The following is a 26624-nucleotide window of genomic DNA, read 5'->3' on the forward strand; positions in this document are numbered from 1 at the left end:
ATATAGCGGGTTGGATAATGGATGGATGAATGGACAATACTGCATGAGTAAATTATATGCATATTTCCTAACAGCTTAATTAGTGTAGTATTTAGTATATAATAAAAAGTATGTTTAAAATTAATTTGAAATATTGTTCTTACCAACATTTAGCCTACCTTTTATGATTATACAAAGATCTGCTCTTGAAGAAATAGATTGTTATACAGTGTAAGTACCTCACACAGTGGATCTAAACTTGACAAGTTTCTCTTGTTCCTGAAACAATATCAGAGGTTTTTGTCCTTGCACAATATTTGAGATAGTCCTTCATGACAGTCGTTCACCTTCCACTAATTGTTCTGCCATGGTAAAACAACCTGCCAGAACAACATTTTTATGATTTCTGCCTGTTTGGCATTTTTACATTTTTTTTAAGTTCTTTTTTTCAGTGTTACTTCCTGTTATTGTTTTTTTTTTAACTAAATTTGAGTCTTGCTTTTGTTTCTGAATATAAATGTGTTTACAGTTAGTGGAAAATATTTTGTGCCTTTTCGGTTGACGTCTTGTAACCCCAGGAGTGCTGTCTTTTTGAGATGCCATTAACATGATGCAGCCTTGGTTGTCCCAAAAACACGTGTTTGACATCATCAGCATGATCCTTTTAAAACCGTTGCGTGATCTACATTTGCAGATACACAAAAAAAAAAACATATTGTGCGTATGTGTTAGTTAGTTAGTGCCCCTTATATCTCCAGGTTTCCACACGCCTTTTCCAGTAGAAGGCCCAGCAAAAAGGAATGTAGACTGGAAAATGAGGAGAAAATATAGTTTATAAGCATTGTGAGGTCAAAACCAAAATATAGATAGATAGATAGATAGATAGATAGATAGATAGATAGATAGATAGATAGATAGATAGATAGATAGATAGATAGATAGATAGATAGATAGATAGATAGATAGATACTTTATTAATCCCGATGGGAAATTCACATTCTTCAGCAGCAGCATACTGATACAATAAATAACATTAAATTAAAGAATGATAATAATACAGGTGAAAAAAACAGACAATAACTATGTATAATGTTAAATATTAACGTTTACCCCCCCTGGTGGAATTAAAGAGTCGCATAGTTTGGGGGAGGAACGATCTCCTCAATCTGTCTGTGGAGCAGGACAGTGACAGCAGAATTGCCAAACTCAAAATGCTATCCAAACTTGATGTTACAAGCATGAATGAAATTATTCCTAGACCTGAGAAATATCCACTAGTTACTGTCATTAAGTCACTTTTAATATCTGCAGTTTTTCAAAGCCAGTCATAGCTCAATGCCAGTGTATATACCCTCCATCTAATGGCATCACATGTTGCACATCCAGTTGGCTGTTATAATTAACCACAATAATTTCAACTGGATTAAAACCTGCCCTAGATCACAAATCAAGACAAAATTCTGTATAATTCATCTTGCACAGTTAGGGTGAGGTTGGCCTAATAGATGTGGAAAGTGATGAATGAAAGCCTATTCATTTTTGTTGAGAATGTCAAAGTTCTGCCAATTTCATTTATTGCACATTAACTCTGTGACATTAACCACATTGTGTAGGTTATCTTACAGCATATGTGTGTGCTTGTTCTACATTGGCCCATGGCGTTCCCAGTCACCCTTTTTCAGGGATTAATTACTTTCCTTGCATCCGATCCTTTTTGAAAGGTCCTCACTCCCCATAATACTGAAGAGGTCATAAAAGGAAAGAATGATTTTATTAATTGATTAATTTCTCTGTAATTATAATATATAAATTTCAAACATAACCTTATACATTAGTGGTCTAATTAAGAAAAATAAAAAATAAAGAAAAATATTACCTTTAAAAATATTTGTCCTTTCTTTAGGTTTTCTCATTTTTTATACATAATTAGACATTTCCAGCTGAATTTTCAGTTCCTCTATAATTCTTACATCCAGCAAACACACATGAAGTAAGTCAGGTGTACATCTGATCACAGAAACAATTCCTCCCATTTTCTACGGAGCTGAGAGAAACCATTTCGTTCTCATGTCATTTGACATCATTAGTACTCATCGCCTCATCAGTTTTCATTCAGACAAATTATTTTAGAAGTATTGTTTGAGAAAATGAATATGTTTCAATCAATTTTTTTCCAGGTTTTTAATGAACACCCTTTGTTGAAATCCTATCCTCCAAACTCACAAGGCCAAGGGAACATCAATCTCTCACAGGTGGCCCAGACAGCCGAGTCATCTTTGGTGATGCAGCCCAACACAGCCCTGCTGTCCCTTGTGCTCATGCTGGGAACCTTTTTCATTGCATTTTTTCTAAGAAAGTTCAGAAACAGCAGGTTCCTTGGTGGAAAGGTAAACAAAAATATAATTTTTTTATACTCACTTGTAAACATCTTCCACATTTACTAAAAATTGTTACCATATTTTGCATAAGGCTATTTTTGTTTTTTTCAGATAGAGTACAAACTACATGTGGTAAATCAATTGATGTGTTGCTTTGATATTCAGAATGGATATGAGTACCTTCAGTTGATGGGCCTTTATTAACAAATCATTATTTATGGTATCCTGGTGACAGAAGAGCAGAGGCAAAACTATAAACTGTATTTCAAAATAAATCAATTTTTTCTAACCTTTGCCTTAAATTATTTTATGATTTGTTAAGTTGCCCTGAAAAGGTACCCCTTTGAGCATAACTTTTATATATTAAAATATTAAAGCATGGTGTAGGAAATCCATTTAATTATTATGAAAATGTCAACATTTTTATATCTGCAGTTTGGCAATTACCACTCATTAGAATTCATTATTTTAAACTCAGTACAGTGAGATGAGAAAAATACAACTTACACACTTTTACAGAAAACAAACAGTTCTTTGAAATTTCATTATTGAATTTAGTTGATAATGGAGAATATTTTTCAATCACTAGCAATACATCTGCTTATATACAATAATAGAAGTGGGTGGGTTTTGTAACTTAAGACAGTGTGAACACTTTGCTTGTGTACTGCAGTCAAGTACACTGTGCCAACCCTTTTGAATGAAGCAGCTATTCACATAGATCAAAAGATTTTATGTGCTATTGTCTGTAATGGAGATAACATCATGACTGCAAGATTTCAAATACAGATCTCATAAAGATACAAATGGAATAGCAGTAACGAAAAAACATTGTGTTTTCTCAGAGTGTTCCGGTTTCCATCCCAAAGATGGGAATGTCAGATGAGTTACTATCTCTGAATTGTATGAAAATGAGTAAATATGTGCTGTGATAATTCCTGCTTTATATTTAGCATATGCTTTTGTACAACATGATAATATAATGAAAACAATAGGTTGAAAAAATCGTTTCTTAGATGAATGCATGAATAAAAACAATTTTCACCCTTCAAACCCTAGAGAAATAAAAAAAATATATTTATTTATGCATTTCTATTTTTCTACAGGCTAGAAGAATAATTGGAGACTTTGGAATTCCAATTTCATTACTTGTGACAGTATTTGTAGACTATTCTATCACAGATACATATACACAGGTACTGTATGAGTTGGTCCTGATCTGATGCTTCTCCGTGTTTTTGGCTGTGGAGCAGTATGTTAATTATCCATTGCAGTGTAGAGTGCTCACATATGGCATGTAAATGTATTTGAAGGAAGAGTATTTCACAAGCCTGTAAATAAGTTCCTCGACTTGAGAAACTGGACATACAGTATATCTTATCCTCAGAACTCATTTTGGCAATTTATCAGTTTCTCAGCTATAATTCAGTATAAATGTGTTAATGGGCAATAGGATGGGAGCTACAGAGAGACCACGTAGAAGCGTAGTTCAGTCCGTAAATGGAGATGTGCATTTATTTTACTTAACACAGGCATTCACATAACTCTAGCACACTTTGGGTCCATGGGGAACAAGACCAAAAAAAAAAATCTTCAGCTAGACACCACAGAAAGTCTCGGCTTGCATTAGCTTGCCTCACTCAAACTAACACCAGATAAATGCATTTCAACTCCTTCATGCACCTACAGATATGTGTGCAGCTCCATGCAATCTTCTATGCAGCATGTGGTTTCTCATTGCACCTGACTCCCAAAACCCTTGGCACCTACTCAATCTCTCCTCAACACATAAGCTCTCCCACCTCACTTACAGATTCTCCCCAATCTGTCCTTCAAAACAATGACTTAGCTCTTTGCATCCTCCTAGACACAATCCCAGACCACTGAAATGGCTTGGTAGTTTCAGAGCTACTGATTAAACATTTCCTGTAGGGTTGAATGACCCTCCTGGAAAGAATCATCTGAAAGGCTGTGAAAATGCTTTCCATTTCTGCCTGGCACAGTCATTATCACTCCTGGTAGCTGACCTCTTCCCATAACTAAGTGCTGAGTCTGTCAGCCCACTTCACTGAACACTCAAGGTAGTTGAGCCTCCCAGTCTGTAAATGCTTTGTTTGCTAGGTACTACACTGCTGTTTAGTTGAGTAACAAAATTAATAGTCATTGTTTGAAGTTTCTGCATGCTTTTTACTGAATGCTATGGTTTTACCAATGACTGTCACAAGCACATTTTATTTTAACTCATAACTCTAAATTGAATGTGTAATTGTGTAAACTGATGACCATTGGGGGTTAGTCACTAACTTTGTGCGCACTGCTGTAGGAACAGACTCTGGGCACTACAAACCTGAACTAATTAAAGTGAGTTTAATAATGGGTGGATGGACAGCTACTGTTTAGGTCAAAGTCTATATAATGTATTATGTACAGTATTATGCCTACAGTATTATGTACCAAGTGGAGTGCTTTATGGTAGTATCAGGAACTTAGAACTTCAAAGCAAAAGCCACCTGATAGGCAGTGCAACTCTAGTAGCAAAACACAATTTCACTGTGTCTTTGCTTCTTTAATGTTTATTTATTTTATTCTTTAAAAATAAAGTGTAGCTTTTTGGTAATTGTCTGGATCATTCTATATTCAGCTTGGATTGACTACTAAAAATCAATTTGTTCATTGTTCTGCTTTTCTTTCTTCTTCTCCATATTGCATTTCACCATGCCTTACCTATTAATAAGCACAATGCATTACTATTGCACCCAACTAGATGCGGCTGTATAAATCCTTTCACTGTTTTTTTCCTTTTGTAACTGTGTAAAAATGTTTAATGTTTTTGTCTGCCTATTCAAGAAAATATTTTCCCGTTTAAAGGTTAAATTTTGTATTTCTATATTGTTTTTGTATGTTGAAGTTAGTTATTCACACTCATGGTATATATGAATTCGCCACATGAACTTGTTTTCTAAAGTAAAGCTTTTTTATAATTTTTTTAAAGTTTACAATTTATTTTCTTCCATTGTAAAATTATGTTGAAGGGACAGTGGTTGAAACATGAAAACAAAAGTCTTAAAACATACCATATTTTTTCACTTTGAAGTGGCAAAGATTTTAAGAAAATGTGCCTTATGCGTTTCTGAGACATGCTTGTGACAGCAAAAGTAAACTGGAAGTAATACAGTTTGTCACAGAATCTTGATAGTGTTTTCTTGAGGTAAGTATACATTTCCTGTTCACAACAGCCTGTGGTGGAATTTTGACATTTTTGAAAGTGCACCACCAATCGACACTTTCACCATAGCTTCAGGCTGCATGTTTTCCTCCTTTCTCTGCTTCATTAAAGGATTTTTTCTGCCAGGACTTGTAACAAAGGATGTTCTGCACAAAAATGATCCAAGTGTCCTGATATAACAGCAGAACAGTCAGAATACCATGAAATCATTTAATTTAAGTAGGCATCTGGCTATCAAAGTATTTCATAACACATGATTCAAAACTAGTGCTAGCACTGAAAGCACAGGCATATTAAAATCATATTTTCTTCTTATGCCATGTGCATACAAATCAGTTTTTTAAGCAGTGCTGGTGCACATACTGAATCACATACACAGTGGTTTAAACAGCAGATGTGCACTCAAATCATATATGATTATATTTCCACAATAGCACTTCATATAAAGTCAACTTCCATTTTGCATCAGTCCTTCCAGCTATAGTCCTGGTGCAATCTCAAATGCATGTCCACATCAGTCAAAGAAAATCAAGTATTTATTGTCCATTTTTTCATTCATTGTCAGGTCTGCTGTAAACATTCCAGCTTCCAGCAATGTACTCTTCTGTACTCTTCCTGAAGCCTGCTCTTTGCAGATTGTCCTAGCTTCTGTTTTCTTCCTTTGAAAACTGGTATAGGCTGTATACTAATCACTGCAGGGTGTGTGAAAAACATAGTAATGCCATTCTTAGTGATTGTACTGTATATATGGTTTTACTTAACCACATGAAGGAGTGACTGTGGCAGAGGCTGATTTTCTTCTGTTATATTCTGGGTTTTTTTTATTACATTTTACATAACCTAAGGCTCAAGATGTGTGTTTGGTGGAAGCATTGTCCCTGCTGATCAAGCATGCACATAACATTTCCATTGTACATTGCACATATAACAGTAAATGATTATACTGATTACATTACATTACATTTTCATCATCTATCCATTAATCCATCTTAACCTGCTCATCCGTAGCAGGGTCATGGGGAAGCTGAAGCCTATCCCAGCAAGCATTGGGTTCAATGTTGTGGAAGAAAATTTAATACACACAGGCACCCCCCCCAAATGGAATGCCCCAATTTAAGCAATAAAACACAGGCAGGAGAAAGCTTCAATCGTTATTCTTTATCTAAATCTTCAAAGAGGTAACAAGTGTATTACATGTTAGCCACATGTTAGTCACATTGCTACAAAAGAAAAAATGTCCTAAGGCTATATTTATACAATTCATTGATTAGGTCACTTTTCTTTAAAAGGAATTCATTACAAATTCAGAAAACTTTTAACATGATTGGTTACACCTAGTTGCTAACAGGACATGGCAAATTTTGATACTTTAGATGACCACAATTTGATTGATAATCCTGTTTGTTTAGGATGTACGTGACTTTTTGAATGAATGTTTTTCCTTTTTGTGTTGAGGAGTTGTGTGAATTTCAAGAAGAGAAAAGAACAATGGGCTATATATATATATATATTATGATCCAGCTTGGTACAAAACAGGAAACACATTTTATGATAATCGAATAAAAATAACAGTGTCAGCTTTTAAGCATAAGCTCAGAAGGATATGAGACTCAGACACATACCAGGTACACACTGGAGCAGGGTTCAAATTTAACTCTTACACTCCTCCCTTTGAACCGAAACGGTTTACTCTTCTTACATATCATCAGTATCAGTAATATGAAAAAGAAAAGCTTCAGAATCATTAAGATCATTCAGAGAAGGGGCAGTTGGATTTGTAGGGGAAACTCAAAGGACCATATTATTTATCATAGTGTTGGACATCATTATTGACAACACATTACTAAGAATAGGGAGATAGCAATTGTTCTTAAAAGCAGCACAGTTCTGTTCATCACCAAGTATTGTTAGTCCAGGTGGGATGTTTAATCGCCATGGCCAGTTCTCCCTCACACCATGCACCTGGTCGATTTTTGACCACGGTCACAGCATACAAGTCCATAGGATGGTGCATATCATGCACAAAATGATTACAGTAATCCCTCCTCCATCGCTGGGGTTGCGTTCCAGAGCCACCCGCGAAATAAGAAAATCCGCGAAGTAGAAACCATATGTTTATATGGTTATTTTTATATTGTCATGCTTGGGTCACAGATTTGCGCAGAAACACAGGAGGTTGTAGAGAGACAGGAACGTTATTCAAACACTGCAAACAAACATTTGTCTCTTTTTCAAAAGTTTAAACTCTGCTCCATGACAAGGCAGAGATGACAGTTCTGTCTCACAATTAAAAGAATGCAAACATATCTTCCTCTTCAAAGGAAACAGAGAGGAAAGCAAACAAATCAATAGGGCTGTTTGGCTTAAGTATGCAAAGCACCGCCGGTACAAAGCTGTTGAAGGCGGCAGCTCACACCCCCTCCGTCAGGAGCAGAGAGAGAGAGAGAGAGTCAAAAATCAATACGTGCCCTTTGAGCTTTTAAGTATGCGAAGCACCGTGCAGCATACTTAAAAGCTGCACACAGAAGGTAGCAACGTGAAGATAATCTTTCAGCATTTTTAGACGAGCGTCCGTATCGTCTAGGTGTGCGAACAGCCCCCCTGCTCACACCCCCTACGTCAGGATCACAGATAGTCAGCGCAAGAGAGAGAGAAAGAAAAGTAAGTTGGGTAGCTTCTCAACCATCTGCCAATAGCGTCCCTTGTATGAAATCAACTTGGCAAACCAACTGAGGAAGCATGTACTAGAAATTAAAAGACCCATTGTCCTCAGAAATCCGCAAACCAGCAAAAAATCCGTGATATATATTTAAATATGCTTACATATAAAATCCGCGATAGAGTGAAGCCGCGAAAGGCGAAGCGCGATATAGCGAGGGATCACTGTAAACACTTTAGTGATGCTTTCTAAGTGTTATAAAGGCCCAAAGAAGTGTTTCATAAGGTCTTGTTACATATTAGTAAATGAGAAATAGATGCATTTTTGCAGTACCTTACCTAAAGTGGTAGCAATGTATCGGTATAAACCGAGTCTGGTTGCCATTTACCCTCAGAACACCTTAAACATACTTTGCTGTAGCATGGAACCCTGGTATTGAATGCACAGCACTAGGATGCTGTCCTGTACCATTGTACTCCAATTAGCTTTTTCGATAGTCCAGTCAGTTTTTTATACCTCATTCCAAATGTTCACATCTGGAAGGAATTCCTGCCAAACACTAATATCACTGTCATGTTATTGGAACTATTCCATGATTTTTTTCTAGCATAGTGACATGGCATCTTATCTAGTGGGAAAAGCTCATTTCCAGAGGTGTACTCTTCTGCCATTAAAGTATGCACCTCACATGTTCACTAGTTGAACTAGTTAGTTGGGGGCCCTTACTGTAGATGAGAAAAGGGAGACACGTTCCTCTAAGTAGAATTATGGATACATTACTGCCACTCTGCTATACATTAAGGTGAGTAGGCAAGCAGTATTGATTCCTTCACTTAATAAAAGAGCTTGAGTCCTTTAAAACTGACATAAACAATAGTAGAATGCATTATACAGTTCTGAATTATTCAAAAGGTACAACTTATTAGTTACTTCAAGTACTTTAAAATATTTAAAACTGGCATGTGCCAATAATACAGACATGGTCACACTCCAAGTAGTTTTGCCACAGAGAGCAAACATGGGACCTGCCCTCTTAATGCAGCATAAAAAAGCAAATTTCCTAATTGACTAAGCCAAACAAATGCTCATTTAGCTCTTTTGACTATTAAAAATGTCTAGCTGCTAGGTGGTAGCATCACTGTTAGTTAATAACTGGCATGAATCTTTATATGACATTAATTTTCTTCATTTTAAGCCACTTCATTGTTACTTTTGGCCATTGTCAAGTTGACAAACAAACTTCTCCTCGATTTTAAGGTTTCTGCCAGATAAGAACAGGTTTTTCCCCCAGGACCTGTCAGTACTGTGCAGCATTCAACTTCCTGACAATTCTGACCAGATTGCCACACCTTGCTGCTAAGAAGCATCTTACAGCATGATTCTGCCATCACCACATTTCACAGTCAGGATAGGGTCATCTGGCTGACCTGCAGTGTTAGATTTACACCACAAAAACTGCTTAGTATTCATGCTAAAAAGATCCACTTTAGTCTCATTAGACCATTAGACTTTCTGCCACATCTTTACAGTGACACTTTCAAAATTCTTTACAGCAAAGGACAAGTTGTTTTTTTACACCAGAGCTTCTTCCTTTCCACGCTTCCATAAAAACCCATTTTGTACAATACCTTAGAGAATACTTAACTGTGAATATCAACTCTAGTCAAGTCAGTAATGTCTGCAACTCTGTGAGAGTGACAATTGCCACCACTGTAGCCTCTCTGTGAATGTACTGCAGAGGGACTGCAAATCCCATGAGCCTTTAAAGGGCCGGGAGTAGTCCCCCAATGGTGACAGATGGCCCCACCTCCAGAGGAACCACTCACAAAGTACATGAAACATGAAGGAATTTAAAAAAACAGTACATGCATACTTTTATACATAAAAAAATATTAATACATTGAACATATTAACTAAATAACAAACAAACAGAACAATATTAAACCTTGTTTACATGAGACTTTCAACAAACACTATCCATATTACTAACCGAGAATGCTAAACCGGATGATGGACGCAGGCACATCCGGCCATGGGCCGTAGCTGCAAAAAGACGTACTGCGCAGACGCAAAAAGAGTCCGCGAGAGTCGGCTGAGGAGCCGAGAAAGGCGGACAAAAGAGGGCGAGAGAGGCGGATGAGGGGCCGCGAGAGGCGCAGGCGCAAAAAGAGTCCGCGAGAGTCGGAGAAAGGCGGAGAAAAGAGGGCGACAAAGGCGGATGAGGGGCCGCGAGTGGCGGACAAGACCACAGAAAAAAGGAGTGAGCACATACAAAAAGGAGAAATTAGGCGCAAAGTCAAACGCAGGAAAAGCACGAAACACATTGCACACGAAACTAGACCCGAAAAAAAAAAAAAAAAAAAAAAAGAGGCCCGCGCACAACAGCAAGGCACCCCCCCCCCCCCCCTACAGGCACCAGACGGGACACACACCAAGAGGGGGATTCAACAAGCCCATGGAACACAAAAAAAAGAACACAAAACCACCCCACAGACACTACAAGCGAGGGACGGGACACATACAAAGAGGGGGATTCAACAAGACACAGGAACATAAAAAGAAAGAAGACGCTCGCGCAACAACAATCCTCAACAATCCCCCCCCCCCACCCACATCCATAAGAAGTCACACCCAAAGCCACATATTCTAAAGTGAACGTCAGCACCTTCACACTAGACAGCATAGGTGTCAGCATTGGTGGATCTCCTTACAATAAAGCACTATTAACCGTTCAACTGCAGAAAAGGAAACATATTAACAGTGACTGCGACCCTCCTTATTACTTATCCATATTTCGGATGCTGAGAAAGAAACAAGCCATGAATACACGGTCACGGGTACAAAACGAAAAGGAAAGGATAACAGGAACAAACACACGAACACGAAAGAAACAACAAAATAGACGGCTATGCAGCATAGGTGGATCTCATTACAATAAGGCACTATTAACCGTTCAACCGCAGAAAAGTCTCCATATTAACAGTGAGTGCAATACTTCTTATTACTTATCCATATTTCTAAAAGAAAAAATGTCTCGACTCCAAAAATGCAAAGCTCAACTAAAGCTTCTAACTAACGATGTACCTAAAAGTAAAAACTTTATGAACTGCGTTAGATCCTACAATAGTTCATTTGCTTTTAGTAAATATCAGGCCACCAAAAGGCAATGGCCCATACTGCTTTCCCATATGTGCACAAATACTGCATTGCATTGGAACAGTGCACCCTGAAACAAATCAACAACGCAAATATGCACAAATCTACATCCTGGATCCACATGACGCAAACTATCAATCAAAGTGCTGCATCGCAACAGGCACGGATTCAAAACGAAACACCTCCCGTCTCAGACATACGTTAACGGCAAGGAAGGCTACAACGGGCGTCTCACACAGCACAGGCAAATCGATTACAGCTCCAAAACAACACGTCCCAAATACTACACATGCAACAACGCGCCTCTCAAACGGCACAAGCAAAACATACACTGGGAAAATTCATTCGGATTAATGAATGTCATTTGCAATCATTGTCATTCAGTTCACTTCCCTGAAGAAACAACTGGCAATACAAGTAATACATTTAGACGTTGTTGTCAAAAGGGTCAAATTAGACTGCCTTCTTTACATTCATATACTGAATATCTACAGAAGATTCTAACTGACGATGTACGTGAAAGTGAAATCTTTATCAACTGCATTAGATCCTACAAATCGGTATCCACTATGAACATTAACGGTGGCACTGCACGTGACATCCGTCTTCAAAAAATGTTGTTTATTGATGAATGTACAATGGCATGAAGTCACTTACTCAACACCATTCATAAACTTCTACAAACGTTTATGAATAATAATATTCGATTTGGAGGAAAGGTACTTTTATTAGGAGGAGATTTTAAACAGTGATTAGCTATTCTTCCAGATGCCATGCACTCAGCTATTGTTCAGTGCACCTTAAAATACGCAGACAATTGGCATTGCTTTCAAAAGATACAGTTAGTAAAAAAGATACGATGTCCAGAACCAGATCATAACAATTGCTTATTACAACTGAGAGATGGTACACTCACCAATACAGATGGACTTCAGCCACATATTATTACAATTCCTCAAGCCTTTATCTGCGACGACTTAGTTACAGAGAGATTTGGAACAGCAATCTCATTAGACCAAATGCCTCTTTTAACACAACGCACTATATTATGTCCAAAAAATATTAATGTGGAAAACATAAATACCCAAGTCATTCCATTACTTCCTGGAGAGACACAACTCTTTCTAAGCTCTGACAAAGTTGACTCTGATCACGATAATGACCATCTTCATTGACCTTACAAGTTCTGACCTGGAATTACCTTTTACACTTAAACGGCGTGTACAAAGAAATTTTCCAATAAACCTTTACACTGTGCCACACACTTTATTGTTTGCTTTCTATTTGCATCATCTACACCGTCACACTATTCTATATCTCATTCATACATCACGCTCTTTGTCATTCCCAACACCAGGGGTTGGCGAGCGAAGTGAGCAGGGGGCGGAGCCCCCTAGTTACATACCTAAAGGGACCTGGCATATATTTTTGTTTAAATCAAGCTACAGATAACCATAATTGTCCAAACTTTTATTGAAAGCACATCCCTGAACACATTACTCTTTTTTAAACTATTTTTGATACTTACTTACTTTATAAATATTTTTATGTAATTACACAATCAAAAGTCTGCGATTCACCACAATAATTCCAGACCGCTGTTTCATTTTTGTGATCACTGCAGAGTGTCTCCTGGCATACTATGCAGCAATCAGTGTTTTGCAGTCCAGGGATCCTGAACATACTGTATGTGGCACCTTCTGTCTTTTTTATCCACTTTTGCTTCTGCAATAAGTGGTTCCAGGTGATGTGACTTGTGCTGTTTTACTCTGCGCAGCCGATTTGTTTCCCTGTTGTGTGTCTCTCTCGCATCGGTGGCACTTCTTTTCTTATCTATTATCTCTCTAAACTCATACCTAAATAATGAACAACACGATAATAATGCAGCTGTAATGATATCCCCTATATTTTTGTCCACTTTTGCTTGTGTAAAAAGCTGCTACAGGTGATACGCCTTGTGCTATCTCACTCTATGAAGCTGCAGTAGCTATTTGCACCCTTCAACTTCAATTATCCTCCTTCTTGTCTGAGCTCTGCCCTACTACAATTTCCTAATGGTATCAGAAGTATTTCTGTGTACTGCAACTTTTTCTGACAACTTTCTCTGACACATAATCTGCTATCAGGGACTCTTTCAAAGGCTTGCTGTGCTGATAAATATCACAGCACTTCTTTTCTTATCTCTTTCCTGTCTAAACTCATAAATACCTACATACAAATATCAAGATAAAAAACACAGCTGTAATAAACGTATAGAGATACAAAGAAATCTTGAAAAAAGCATTTTTTGCTCAAGCACAGTGTACAAACACAGCACTTAAAATGTGCAGGAAAAAATACTGACCCTTTCCCGTATTCAGGTTCACTAGTGACCCTGTACATTTTAGACAAATAAATGATCATAATAAAATAAGTGAGAATGGGGGATCCATGCATTTCCTACACAAGTGGAGACCATCTGCAGTTTGGGTGAGCTGGTAAGGTAATACAGAGCACCTGAGTAAAGAAAGCTTTATAACTCACAATTCTGATTTTTCCTTTTTAGCAAACTGATAAAATTATATTTAGTTTCTTTCTTTTTATTTGGTATAATGGAAAAAAATGCTATATAGACTGTAAGTTGAGAATCTGAGATTTTCTAAACTCACTTTTCCATTACTTTTGTTAACTGAGATTATATATTTAGTACAAGATGGGTAGGAATCCTGGACAATACTTCGTTAAAGGGCATACTTACACAAAAGTCTTTGCTCAATCATATGAACACAATTATAGAAGCCACTTAACTTGTAGAAATATACACTTTGATATTTATGGAATATTCCAAGAAATAATGTGCATTGTACAATTAAACATTACAGTTTACTTTATTTAAGAACATATATCAAGCATTTACTTTAAATGTAATATTGGTAGTTCTTGACAATTACCAATTACTTACTGTATAAATATGAAGTGGTAGTGACAGGGACTAGAGTACAGGCTCTGACGTTTATGGAGTTTGCATGGTCCTCCTGTGTCTCAGTCTGTGTAGTGTGTGTCTCTTTGTTTAAGTTTGTCCGGTTTTATTTAAAGTCATGCTTACTTTGCTACAATTACACATAGTTAGGCTATAAAAGCTTTTTTTGTTGTATTTTCTCATGCTTCATAACTAAATTAAATACAGAAAATCAATACAGGAGGAACTGTGTATGATTGGTCAGATTGATTAACGAGGTCCAGGCACCTGTTTTATTGTGAAAAAGTGTTCCTGGGCTGAATCATGGTCTGATTATTGGAATTATTACTGAACGCATTCTCAACATATTAATGATATTGATGAATCTTGATGTAAAGTAACATATAGTAATTATCAGTTTAAATGGTGAAAACATGGGCGGCATGGTGGCGCAGTGGGTAGCGCTGCTGCCTTGCAGTAAGGAGACCTGGGTTTGCTTCCCAGGTCCTCCCTGAGTGGAGTTTGCATGTTCTCCCTGTGTCTGCGTGGGTTTCCTCCAGGTACTCCTTTTTCCTCCCACAGTCCAAAGACATGCAGGTTAGGTGTATTGGCGATTCTAAATTGTTCCTAGTATGTGTTTGGTGTGTGTGTGCCCTGCGGTGGGCTGGTGCCCTGCCTGGAGTATGTTTCCTACCTTGTGCCCTGTGTTGGCTGGGATTGGCTCCAGCAGACCCCCATGACCCTGTAGTTAGGAGAGAGCAGGTTGGATAGATGGATGGATGGTGAAAACACTATGTATTTATTTATCTTCATTGTCTTTTCTTTCTCAGAAGTTAAATGTTCCCACTGGATTTTCAGTAACATCACCAAGTAAGCGAGACTGGTTCATCCACCCTATGGGCAACAGACAGCCATTCCCAATCTGGATGATGTTTGCCTCAGCAATTCCAGCACTTTTAGTGTTTATTCTCATCTTCATTGAAACCCAGATCACTACGTAAGTGGAAATATTACCTTATTCTATTTTGAATTGAACTACCTGATTTACCTGTCAAAGACAAATAATAGAAAAAATGTAACAATATTTGAAATATCTTACCCAATATGTACCTTCAGCACCTTGATATCCTCAAATGTTTGAACCTCTCTTGACCAGCAGATTCCCATAAAGCCTGCTTCTCAGACTCCGTCATTTTGAGTCTTCTTACTCACCTCTTGTCTTCTTTGTTACCACACATTTAGGGCAGTGATTATCAGGGTGCCTCCTATGGCTTTACTTCTCCTTATGTGTCTCATAGTTGTACTTCATCTTTCCATTGCATCACCAAAGCCAAACTGACCAATCACAATCTGCCCAAGGACCCAGAATTCCCGTGATCCTGGTTTGGATTAAGCTGGTTTGAAAATGACATGACATGATTTACGTCAATAGATAGAGCTTAACTATGCTCAGATATATTATCTGCCCATAGTGTTAAGTTCTGCAGCCATTTAATGGTAGTTTGTTGTATTTTGGTAATTTTGTTTAGTTTTTTTTGCTGACAAGTTTCCATTACCTCCATTAATGCTAGATGGTTGCTGCATCGCGACCTGGGACATAGTCAAATAACATGGCAGGTGGAGGACATGTGAAAACATGGCTACAGCATCAGTTTTTTTTTCCCAACAGTGTCTATGCTTGTGCTTATACAAATTATTTTTCTTTGTATTTTTCAATACATCATTGCTGTATAAATTGTACTTTTTGTTTCTTTAAGAGTATTGCCTTTTTAATTTTTATTTTCAGCATTGTATTGTTTAAGTGCTTATTTAGAGGCTGGTCAGGAAGGCAGGGGCCCATGCTGACTATGCTGGTATGCATAGTTGACAGAAATAAGTGATGTCACTGGACTTGTAATGAGCTGGTGTAAGAATTCAAAATCCCTAGAATCAGTTTAGGGCCATATTTTCTGGAGAATCATACAAAAATGGGTGCATCATTTCATATTGTGATTCTTTTAAAAACTAGGGGGCTTCGCCCCCTGCTCGCTTCGCTCGTCAGCCCCCGTGTTTGGTTTTCTGGATACACACTTTTAAGATTTTTTTTTCTTTGAATTGTTGCTATTTCATTAGTTTCACTTTTATTTCAGAACTTCTGTAAAAACAATATTTGTAATCTTGCGAGTCCCAATATGCTGAATCTTTTTAATGAGGTCAGGAATTTCAGTACAGACAAAATGATCTACATCATCAGCAGTTAATAATTTTTTTTACAAAGTAAAAAAGTAAGTAGAGTTCTGCATTGGACTCCTGTCTGTGAAGTCGTGCTATTTTCCTCTCCCAGTTCCAAAAGTACATGGGGTTACCAAGGTGATACCCCAGCTTTTGTCTAGGTTTTTGTACAAGGGCTAGACAGAATGTTTTTGACTCCTGGGATAAATGTAGCTTTTTAAATAAGCAGACAGATAAATATATATACATGAACAAAGTAACCAATAAATGCATGTGCGGTAAACTCCGTTTTTGAAATTCTCAAGATTCTTTATTTGTCACATGCATAGTTATACAGGACAACACGCAGTGAAATGCATCCTCATCCGCTTATCAAAAACTGTGCAAAGTTAGAAGAATATCAGTTAGATTAACAAAAAGTCATAGATTGAAAGGTAACAGTATAGTAGAACATAATAAATAAGTACAATTATGTGAATAAAGTAGAATTAAGTGTTAATAGTGTAGTAATTATTGTGCAAAACCAAAGTTAGACTGGTGCATAGTTAAATGAGGCAGTTTGTTTGTTTGCGCTACTGCGATCTTTACTTTCTTTTTTTATATTTTCTAATTTTCCTACTTTCATATCCTTTAACTTTCTCCACATGTGTATAGCGCCGTTTTTGTTTTTTTTTGAGCCTTTCTAATTTCACTGGTTTCATAATCTCTAACCTGCTCTGCATGTGTTTAGCGTCAACGTTTGTAAACGTCTTTATGAAGTTCTAATTTGTCTTTTACTCACTGTCTTTTAATTCTGAGCCAGATTGGATGTGATTTTTTTTCAATTCCACTTGTTCCGGGCTGAAAATTACTTTCCTTATTTTCTGAATTTGCACCTCGATTACTCTTTTTTGCTCTTTTTTCTGTCCAACGCATTTGAGTCTCTTTTCTCCACGTTGCTTTCTTCTTCGCTTAGATGTCGACATTTAATTTATAACGTACTGTCCTTATACGCTTTATATGCGCAGAGAGCCCTGGATCTGTGTGTGCTCAAATCCTTCACAAGACTGAATGTTTTGCTTCCTATTGTCCTATTTGATAGATCGTAAGTAGGGCGTGTCTTTGGTCTCGCGGGTCTTTAAAATGTCTTAAGAGAAAATCATGTATCGTAGACATGCTTTTTGCTTTCCAGGACAGGATTTCTTTTTATAATAGATAGACATCCACATCAAAGAGTACTTTTCACTATTAAACACTAGATAAAAAAGACTGTTCCTCTTTAGAAAACTGGCTGGAACCAAAACCTGCAGCTTTTTAGAATCTGAGTTATACCACCTGAATAAGCTGTTGCTGTTTATACTCACAGAGAAATTTATTAGGAACACTGTACTAATACTTGGTAGGGCCACCTTTTGCTCTCAAAAGAACTTCAGTTCTTTATGGCGTGCATTCCACAAGATGCTGAAAACATTCTTTTGAAATTCTGGTCCATGTTGACATGATCACAGTACTTAATTTCTGCAGATTTATCAACTGCACATTCACGCTGTAAATCTCTTGTTCTACCACCTCTCAAAGGTATTCTGTTGGATTCAAGTCCGATGACGGGAAAAGCCACTGAAGTACACTAAACTCATTGTCATGTTCATGAAACCAGTAGCCTTTCTCTCAGCTCTCTGACCTCTCTCATCAACAAAGTGTTTCTGTCTGCAGTTTGTAACTGGATGCTTTTGTTTATTTTTTGCATGTTTCTGAGTAAACTGTAGAGACTGTTGTGTGTGAAAATTCCAGGACATTATCAGTTACAGAAATACTCAAACAAGCCTGTCTGGCACCAGCAATTATGCCACAGTCAAAATCACTGAGGTCACATTTTTTCCCCATTCTGGTGTTTGATGTAAGCATTAACTGAGGCCCCTGACCTGTATTGCATGATTTTATGGGTTGTGCTGCTGCCACATGACTGGCTGATTATATCATTTCATTGATAAGCAGGTGCACTTGTGTACCTAATAATTTGTTCTGTGAGTATACATATTAACATATACAAACATTTATGTTACTGCTAGATAAGCTCCCTATCATGATGACCATGTGTTGGAATTAGCAGGATCTAGGTTATTCCCAACGTTAGTGTGGCAGTACAATTAAATTTTCTTATAATGTACATTATTGCATTATTTTATATTTCTACATTTCCATGTATCTTGTATTTCTATATATCTAAACCAGGCACTCCTCAGTGCTTTGGACAGACTGAATCTGTATGTGGATAGGTTTTTCAGGCAGGGTTTCATCAAGCCAATATAAGTATACTTCACTATAGCTCTTCATGTCTGGAAAGAATAGAAAGAGATTGATGAAAGTATAGTAAGAAAACCTTGTGCTTCATATAAACCAACCCTTTATTTTAATAAATACCCAAGGACAAATTAATTTGATTGTGTATGAAACATTTTCCCTTTAATTATATAAATAAATAATAAATATTTGCAATGTTGTTTCACCAGAAGTGATTTTAACTGGGTGCCTAATCCTATGGAACTACTTAGACATTCTGAGAGTTAAAAGGGAACACATTTATTCAGACTAGTATCAATCAGCTAAACATTTAACTTGCTAAAGGAATGTCTAACCTATGAGAACTTGGGTCATGACTGTCAAAGTGGGAAATGGCCATCTCAGAATAATTCTTAGGAGCAAAGATTACATGATATATGTGCTGTTAACTTGTGGTCATCCAAAAAGAAAGATAAATGGATATCTCTTACATTTAGTCCTCCTTTTTGACAGGATTATAAGGTATTTAGCCTTTCATAAATCATCTATAAAATGGTTGGGTTCATATAAAAACAGCCTTCATGGCCTACATTCTGAATGAATTTAAACAATCCTGTGTTCAGAAGTAAGACATTAAGTAGTGGGCTTCACTTCCTGATGGCAGTCAAATGATGTTATGGTAGTGTAGCTACTGCATGTGATAGATAGATAGAACATTATTTTTCCCCAGGGGAAATTTGGCTTTTTGCAGAAGCAATTTAAATAAATAAATGGATAAATTGATAAATAAATATATGTGTGTGTATATACACAGTATGGCCTGACTTGGCTGTCACAGTCACTTGATGCACTATGCAGGTGTATTGGTGTTTGTATAAAGGAACCCCAGTAGCATTTCTTGACATACTTCTGCTGAGTAATTCGTTCGCTGAAAGTCCTCAGTGTCCTAGAGAGGAGGTGCAGCATTGTTGATAATGGTGCTCAGTTTTGTTTTAATTCTCGCTTTTGCTGCTACCTCCAGTAAGTCGAGAATGTGTCCCATAACTGAACATGCCTTTTAATTAGCTTCTTAATTCAGTGGACCACTCTTGAAGTGGTGTTACTGGCAAAGCACTCCATAGCACAGAGAATTGCACAGGCTATTACAGAGTTACAGAAGATGTGAAGGATGTCACATCCCACATTAAATGAATTTTTTAATTACGTTGGGATTTGAGAAACTAGTACATTAAATGATTTTAAGATGAAGTTTATGATGTTCTACTTTAATGACAAAATAAACTGTGATTAAAGTGGAAATTTCGAGATTGAAGTTGACATTTCGTGCTTTTTTCCCACTGTGTGCCTATTTTTTTTTCTCTGTACCCTAATAAGCTTTCATATGACACTCAGACGGTGGACTATGACTCGGCTTTTCACGGCGACTTTGATATCTGACAACTTCTTTTTTATTTCGGGCACTGTGCGACTTTGTGAACTTCAGCTTTTGAGTTTCTCCAACACTCTCTGTCACTCGATCAACTTCCTTTTCTTGTTTATACCACTGTTTAAACCAACAAATAGTACGTTTTTCCTTGCCTCCACTTGGTATTCGCTGAAATTCTTATATTTTCCACCATGCTTTTTCCATTGTCTTTTCACAGAAGGCTAAGATTAAGGGCTATTTATATTGATCTGCATATTCAAAGAGGCGTAATTCTGGGAGGAGTTGGGGCGGGACAGCAGGCGCGTGCACGTGCATTACTTTTCACGCTGATTGGGATTTATGTAGCAGAAGAACGTGGAAGTTTGCGTACGTACAGATTCCTGCATCTGGATTTTTCTGTGCGTACTCACATTCCCACTTTTGTGCTTACGCCATGTTATAATTTGAGTTCTACGCACGGCGTTATACACGAGGCCCCTGGTGTTATATTTATACTCTGAGGTGTACAGGGTGAAGAGAAAAGGAACAAGGACTCTTCCAGTGTTGCTCACATCCATATCAAAAGCCCAGTGCTTGAGTCTCACAAACTGCAATCTGCCCAACGGTCTCTTATCCAGTATACCATAGGCTCATTCTCCAATGTAACTCTAAGTTTACCCCTTAACAGGGATGGATGGATATTAGGCATAGGAGAAATCGAAAAACATAATCCTCACATTGCTGCTGGCTTTGTTCATAACCATAACCTAACATAAAAATAACTAAACATTTTTTTAAATCTAATAGCAATTTTTAACAAAGTGCTAAGTAGATACAGAAGAGTAAAACTAAAAAAAATAACTTTTTAAAACTGATTGTTTTTACTCTTCAAAAAAGAACAGATGAAAAAAATGTATGGGAAAACAGTACAAAAGTTTATTGTGATTAGTTGCAGTGGAAGATTTTCTTTGTTTATAATCTTCCAACTTTCTCTCAAGACATACTGGGAGTATTTTTCATACGTCGCTTAAATCATCCGAGATCAGGTGCCTCATCTTGGATAAGTTAATGCCGGTGACACTCATCCGGGATAGGTCGGTTTTTCAAATGCAGCCGTGTAGTAGATTAGTTTAGCTGGATCTAATCATACGAGATGAATGCACGCGCTCGCGCTGAGTGAAAAGCCCATATATATTGAGTCTAGAAAACATGATCAGCAAGTCTTTGATAGGCTGTAACAAAATGATGAAAGAACTGGCACATTCTTTTTTTCACACACGCGGCACAAGACCTTTTATTCGAAGGACATGAAGAATTTCAAGATTTAATATGCACAAGGGGTAACACTGCAAAAGCAGCCCAGACCAGAAAAGACAGCTGGCAAAAAGTGGCCGACAAATTAAACGCTAAGTAGTGTGCATTGTACTTACTGAAAGCAGCGTTTCATTTCCTATGTGTCAGATTAATTATTATTTAATATGTCATAATTCCAGATCAAACGTGAGCACAAGGAGAACATGGGAACAGGTTAAAGTGAAGTACAAGAATATACTTCAAACTGGTAAATATTGGTATATAACTATTTAAAGATTTGTTGACATAAATAATCATATATAATATAAAAAACATTAATTTTAAAGCTAATAAGAAGGCAGACAAGCAAAAAACAGGTGGAGGTCCACGCGGTCCACACCTAACCCCTGCAGAAGAGTTGGCTCTCCAGCAAAATGCCCATCGCCCTGTTTCTGAGGGCATTCCAGGGGGAAGCTCCTCCTCAGAACCAGTGGCAGGATGCAGTGGTCACTTCATTTCAGGTAAAGGATGGTCATTGAATATATTTGTCCTCCATGTGTGCCATAGGTATGTTCCATATAGCCCTCTTTTTTGTTGGGTCAGTTGCAGGGAATATCATATCCCTTGAACCTGTGTCTGACCAACGAGATATTGACAAAGGTCAAATATTTGATGAAGACACTGTGTCTGATTATTCATCAGGAGGAGAGGTACATTTTCCAAATAAAGTTTGATCAAACTCCACTCTGATCAGTCCCATGTGCCCCAATCACATTTGGAAATCCTGGTAATGAGAATGTTAGGCTGATTGTGAGATTCTTTATGGAACTGTGGGTGTTTTAGCCTGTGTATTACCTACCTGCAATGGCATGAAACGCCTCTTTTATTGTCTGCACACACAGGTGTCCAGGAAACACTATGAAAACCCGAAGGAAATATTTCAGAGCCAAACAGACTTTACGAATTGCCTGGCAAACTGCACTTTTAGTTAGATTTTCTGCATCGCCTACAGTATATAAAAAAGTGCCGCTTGTAAAAAACCTCAAAGCAATGCATACTGTCTGTGTGGTTGTGAGAGCCCGACTTCGCCTAGTTTGACTTCGAATATAAGGTAGTAATAAATCATTGAGGTACAATATTCCCCCTCGGCTAAAGCGGTATCTTTCAAAAAGAATTTCCTCCAGGAGCAATAAAGGATCTTGCCGATCGCGCAAAACCCTCTCTATATGAAATTCTCTTCGTATAATTTGCGCACCAATATCAATTGGTCGCTCATTCATGAACGGTGAAGCCATGACTGGATGACTTCCATGCACGTGTGTAAACTAATCCTTGTTTACGTAGAACATACCTGCTCCGAGCAGGTTTGAGGATTAGGATGTGTTGCTATGACAACACTTCCAGCAAGAGTTGAAAAACTGACAGATCCAGGATCAGGCCAAATTGTCAACAATTAAATCCAGCTAAACGAGTAATCCACGTACGAAAAATACCCCCCACTGTCTGTTTTATAGTTTGTAAACACTCTTGATCCAAAATCCACTAGTCAAAAAGAAAATAGAATTAGCCACTTTCCCTTTTTATATAACTATAAAGCCTTGCTGTCTGACAGATTTATTTTTGTCATATATTCATTAATTCTATAAACTTTTTAATTTCATTTTATAATCATAAATAACATAGCCTTTACATTTTAGGTTAGTTTCTCATTTACATAGGAAGTAGCTGCTCTGTGTCTCCTAAAAAACACAACAATAGAGTTAAAAAACTTGCAAAATATTTTGTTTTTTGTTCAGTTTTAAAAGGTTTAGCTGTTAACTCCATTTGTTAATGCAGGATTTAATCAAGATGGTAAAATTCAGTTGCTTGATGTCAGCTTTATTTTAAAGAAAAGGTTACAGTACAGAGTTAGTGCAGAGATGTTTTTCCCTTATGCAATAGTTCTTAAAAGACTTTTTTTTTCATTTGTACTGAATAGTCAGTGTGTATGCCCTGGTAGCGTGTACAAAAAGCAAGTTTAAATGATTATATTTATATGTGATGGAACTTTCCCAAGAAATATATTATACTGTATTTATTTAAAATGTATAAATTCTTCCCAGATACAGTATATTGTAAGGATTTGATCTATCAGCAAATTCAAGGCAGGAACATGAGCATTAACTGCTACTCTGCTGAAAGGAATACAACTTTAGCTTAACTGGATCAACATCTTTTTTTCATCTACTGGATTATAAACATATATTTAACATTAACTATGAATAGTTTTAGTGTTAGTCTACTGTGTGGCTGTAGTGAGAGATAAAGGCTGTAACATTTGAATTCAATTAACAACTGCAACTATAACACTGAACACTTACTTCAAAGTCATTAAAACCTTCTGCACATTACAAATTCTAGCATTAAAGCAGCAATTAAATGTTGGCATTGAATTTTAGGTTTGTTTAGTTTGACTCGATTAAATGTATTGTTACTTTCTTTGTTGTTAAAGTAATTCTTGATTGTATGGAATGTTAACTTCTTTAAATAAAATCTACAAAAAATGTTGCCATTGCTTAGCTGGCATCCTTTAACCTCAATAGCTAATGCCAGGAAAACTGGCTTCCTGGAAAATTTGACAATATGTATGAAGTTCAGTGACTGGCTGTTCCTTACAGACTTATTCTGCTGTTTATTTTCAAGTTTATTGTCAAGTGTACTTGTATGTTTGACTGCTATGCTTGTGTCTCCTCATCTTATAGCTGTCACTCAGTGGCATCAGTTTTATGATTTACTGCACACCAAATGGCAAAAAGGGGTTCAGGATTCAGTACATCCAAAACTAAGACTATTACCTCCCTGGTCTGAAACTCTAAAAAAGCTTCACCTCAGACAGCCTAACTTCAAACTGAAGCTGCAGGCTTCTAAGCATGTTCCAAAAAAAACAGGGAAAAACAGGTTCCTCTTAAAGGTGAGAAACCATGAAAACTCTGGTTTGAGATATAATCGGTTTCATAGTTTATAGAAATGTAGTTTTTCAAAAAATAGAAAACTACAAAAATCCTCAAAAGAACAGTAAAGGAATTGCCTTAAAGGAAACTGAAAGGTGAACAAGACCCAAAGCTCAATCCAAACTGTTATGAAATTCAAAGTTCCAAAAGCATAAAGTCCTGAAAATACTCAAAATGCCCACTAGAGGGGGAAATACCATCAAAACCCCAACTAATGACAGAAAGGACGACATAGAATCTTTGTAAATATAAGATTTATTTTACAGAATTGCTCAGTAAGAAAATAAAGCTCCATGGAGCACAAGAGACTAAAAGAATTGCCTGAAAAGGCAAAGGCAACCCAAGGCAAGCAATGTCTTAGTCATAAATCCAAAGAGTAGTCGAAATAAATAGCGCATATATCAAAAATACAGAAATTCACAAAAATAATCAAAAAGCAAAGTGAACCACATGGAACTGTGGGTTGATTTTGGTGTTAATAGTAATTTGTTGACAGTTATGAGCAGGTGGCCTCGCCTCTTGTGGGACCACCCACAACACACACAGAACACAACAGAATAAGCTTGGACAAAAAGAAATTAATAATCAGTACTATTAACATAAACAATTAACAAAACTAACATAATAACTGCATTAAAACCTCAGCCTGTGACCCTGGTTGAAACAAAACAATAACAGAAATTCAAGAATCAGAGCAAAATAACCATTAAACTAGAATATCAAGCAAGAAAATGATACTCACAAAATCCATGAGCTCCCTTGTTCCTGTGCATAAATAGCCATAAGTCTCAGAAGTTATGAGGGTGGCCCTACCTCTAAAAAACACAAGTGACATAAGAGAATGCTAATTTACATATATGTTTTGTCTTGGTAGAGTAATATATTCCTCTACTTTCCCCTTTTGTATTATTAAAATGTAGCCTTTGTCAGAATGCCTCAAATCTCCCAGACTTACCACTGTTTCTAAGGTATTGTACTTTATAAATTCTCCCCACCTTCCCTTCTACATCTATAACCTCAGGCAATTAGGTATAGTAAAAGACAAGCAGGAGTTAAGTTACAATTTAAACAATGTATTATTGATAATTTCCATAAATAATAACAATATGCAAAGTACATTTGAATATTGGCAACCATACAACCTGATAAATGGGGATGTGTAGTTTCAGGCGGCACACAAACTTGTTAGTTACTTAAAATGTCCTTAGTTAAGTCCTCATTTTGTGGTCAGCTTTCTTCAGAACAGGCCACATGCCTGTCTCAATATGGCTGCCGAGCTGTGCTCTTCATTGTGTTGTCCTTTTCAGTTCATGGTGTGAGATGGTCTTTCATCAGTTTGGTAGGAGAGAGAGAGGGTGAGGTAAAGCAAGCACATTTATAGTTTTTCTGTCCAACCCCTAGAGCCAATAGGGCATCATGGTACTTAAAGGCTTTTGATACAAGCCAGTTCCAAACAGCCATACTTCAGACCAATGGGGGAATAGAACACCTTCACACCTGCCCTCCAAACCATGTGTTAAGGTGAAGCTTGCCAGTTAGGCAGCCTGGCTTTCCTGTGCAGGACGAGAGAGAGACTTTAGCAGAGAAACATTTACCAAACTTGTTTGAGGCACTACACTCCAACCCTGTTGTAAAATTACCCTGAAAGAGGGGAAGGGGTTCTTAAACCATCAAACCATTGCTGTTATTATCAATAATGTAACACTAATATTACATTGCTTTGTCTAAGTTACAAATAAAGGCATACAAAATATTTATCAACTTGTATGTAAAATTTCACATCACAACAACAAAGAACTACAATATTTACAAATTAAATAAAGAAAGATACAATTTCACATAAATCAAGAAAAGACAAATCAGTACCATGAATATAACTAATAATATAAAAAGACAACATTTGAAAAATAACAAAACGGTTAAATGAAGAATAAAATTGTTCCAGGGCTACATCCCTTGTGTGATGTGGGGTTTAAAATGCAATGGTTTTAAAGTAGAAAACAAAACTTTGAATGGGGGGGTCATGAACTTGCAATTTATTTTAAATACACTACATTGCAAAAGATTACAAGAAACAGAATAAAACTTCAGTCATTCCTTTTCTGTACACTTATACTCCAACTCATGTGT

The 26624-nt window shown here is 37.0% G+C and overlaps 1 protein-coding gene across 1 annotated transcript in view; it reads left to right on the forward strand.

The window, feature by feature from the left end:
• LOC114656143 (anion exchange protein 3) overlaps positions 1-26624 on the forward strand; it is a 313389-nt gene that overhangs the window by 261136 nt on the left and 25629 nt on the right. The window contains 3 exon segments of the mRNA XM_028807571.2: positions 2157-2366; positions 3464-3553; positions 15167-15333. Coding sequence (XP_028663404.2) covers positions 2157-2366; positions 3464-3553; positions 15167-15333 — 467 coding nt within the window.

The sequence above is a fragment of the Erpetoichthys calabaricus genome, chromosome 8 (assembly GCF_900747795.2).
Source record: "Erpetoichthys calabaricus chromosome 8, fErpCal1.3, whole genome shotgun sequence".
Lineage (NCBI taxonomy): Eukaryota > Metazoa > Chordata > Cladistia > Polypteriformes > Polypteridae > Erpetoichthys > Erpetoichthys calabaricus.